General features: G+C 43.2%; 1 protein-coding gene across 1 annotated transcript; it reads right to left on the bottom strand.

Moving 5' to 3' along the window:
- Positions 1 to 1,242: 1,242 nt before the first annotated feature.
- On the bottom strand, positions 1,243 to 2,266 carry LOC103522531 (mitochondrial import inner membrane translocase subunit TIM50-A-like; the record flags this gene model as incomplete). Its single annotated transcript, XM_008487633.3, has 2 exons — positions 1,243 to 1,681; positions 2,141 to 2,266. Coding segments are annotated over 2 exons (257 nt in total), but the record flags the coding sequence as incomplete, so codon positions are not given.
- Between the last annotated feature and the right edge of the window lie 295 nt (positions 2,267 to 2,561).

Raw genomic sequence — 2,561 nt, forward strand, 5'->3', positions numbered from 1 at the left:
AGGTAAAATTATCTAATTTTTATTTTATTCAAGAGGTTTGATGGAGGGAACTGTAACTGCCAAGGTCTTGTTGTTCCAATTTACAAAAGTCGAAGAGGAGGACAGGATAGGAGAAAGCCAGCCGTTCCGAGAACAAACCTTAACTGTTAAGGACAAAATCCGCCCCGGGCGGTAATCTTCGCGACCAAGAAAGACGCGATTGATTCCACCAAGGAGGTATGAATTTTCAACTTCAGTACCTTGGCCGCCAAAGCATATTCCATGGTGTTCACCCACAGAAACCCATGCATGAAAACATCTCTCTTAACATGAGAGACAGACTCTTTAATTCTTGGAATTTTTCCATCAATCAATACCAAAATTTCACTCCAGAGGCCTCTTTCAGATAACCATTGAAAATAACCAAGTGGTCCATGGTAGCAAGTGTGCAAGTGTGGTCGGGCTATTACTTCCAAAGTGGAATCTCCTTGGTGGAATAAAAACGTACGATAATAAAAGACAGCTCGGTATAGCTCTTCTCTTGGTTTCTTCAATGGAGGAGACTGACTTTAATTCTTGGAATTTCTCCATCAAACAATACCAAAATTTCACTCCAGAGGCCTCTTTCAGATAACCATTGAAAATAACTAAGTGGCCCATGGTAGCAAGTGTGGTCGCGCTATTATATCCAAAGTGGAATCTCCTTGGTGGAATAAAAACGTACGATAATAAAAGACAGCTCGGTATAGCTCTTCTCTTGGTTTCTTCAATGGAGCAGTTGTAAATGGGTAAAAATTATAAATAGATGGCCGATTCCTATGTAAAAAGTTGTGAAAAATCCAAATCCGAGGTCAAAACTCCGAAGAAATAACTGCAAAATGTCGAAAATTCAATTTTTATTTTCAGTTCTAATGAAAGCGTTCAAATATGTGTGACGTCAGACTTTACGCAGTTGTTTTTTTCGTCCGTTAGGTAGCGCCACTATACAAGCGCGCTAGCGGAGGAGCAGAAAGAACTGCGCAGAAACGAATGCGCACAAATATATTAATGCGTTGCCTGCGAGGGAGCTTTGCTCGGGACATTTGATGTGACGTCATCGCCTACGGGAGCGTATGCCGTTAAAAAGTTGGGAAAAATTCAAACCCGACGTCAAAACTCCGAAAAAATAACTGCAAAATGTTTAAAACTCAATTTTTATTTTCAGCTCTAATGAAAGCGTTCAAATATGTGTGACGTCAGACTTTACGCAGTTGTTTTTTTTTTGTCCGTTAGGTAGCGCCACTATACAAGCGCGCTAGCGGAGGAGCAGAAAGAACTGCGCAGAAACGTATGCGCACAAATATATTAATGCGTTGCCTACGAGGGAGTTCTGCTCGGGACATTTGATGTGACGTCATCGCCTACGGGAGCGTATGCCGTGACGTCAAAGTTCGCGATTTACCGGTATTTTTTAAATCGATTCATCTCGGTATCTAGAAGTCGTAGAAGAAAAAGAAAAATTCCTTTGGTCCTCATTTTTCCTGCTCTATGACTTTGAAACATCACCCAAGTAAGCGCAACTGATCTATTCTTCAAGCACTTGGAACTTCAGGAAGCTCAGGTAGTTTTCGTTGCGAGTCCCTAAAGTTTTCCAAGGGATCCGAGAATTGCTTGTAGTAGCTCAATATCTGTCGCACATCCTCTGGACTCTTCTCAGCTACGTCTGAAATGAATAGAGCAGAATAAACTAATGGGTTCGATTCCCGCCCGGAGCGAATTTATTCTCAACAGATAAGGTTTGATAGAGGGAACTGTAACTGCTAAGGTCTCATCGTCCCGAAATCGAAGAGAGAAGGAAGACAGGATAGGAGAAAGTCAGCCGGGCGAATTTATTCTCAACAGATAAGGAGGTTTGATAGAGGGAACTGTAACTGCGAAGGTCTCATCGTCCCGAAAGCGAAGAGAGATGAAAGACAGGATAGGAGAAAGCCAGCCGTTCCGAGGACGAACCTTATCCGTTTAGGATATAATCTTATCGAAGCAGTATGGACGGTTCAGTCGACATCGATCGACGGCCGGTCGACTATGTTTGGACACACCTTTAGACCCAAAATGAAACTTAAAAACATCCATGTTTACCCCCAGAGGCCATCATTCTAATAAATTCCCTGTCTGTACTTACTCTTCAAGAAGGCAACAAGTTCCACCAGAGTATTATCATCATCGTTACCATCCCATTTGGGTAGGATGAGCGAATTTTCCGGTTGTAAATGAACCACATTAGGATTCAGCCGTTCCGAGGACGAACCTTATCCGTTTAGGATATAATCTTCCACGGGTGGGAATGGAACCCGCAACCTAGCGCTTACAAGGCAGACGCGCTACCTGCCAAGCTAACTAGGCTGGCCTATCATATTTCAAAAGTCAGCTTAGTTACCTAGCTAAGTAGCGTATATGTCTTGTATGCGCTAGTTCGCGCGATCGATTCCGGCCCGTTGCGTCATAACCTCGGTCGTTAAGCTTTATCCAAAACATTGTCCACCGGCTGTCGATCGACGAAGACTATGTTATCGAGGCAGTATGGACGGTTCAGATCGACGGCC

This window comes from Diaphorina citri, unplaced genomic scaffold (genome assembly GCF_000475195.1).
Source record: "Diaphorina citri unplaced genomic scaffold, Diaci psyllid genome assembly version 1.1 scaffold9085, whole genome shotgun sequence".
NCBI classification, from domain to species: Eukaryota; Metazoa; Arthropoda; class Insecta; order Hemiptera; family Psyllidae; genus Diaphorina; species Diaphorina citri.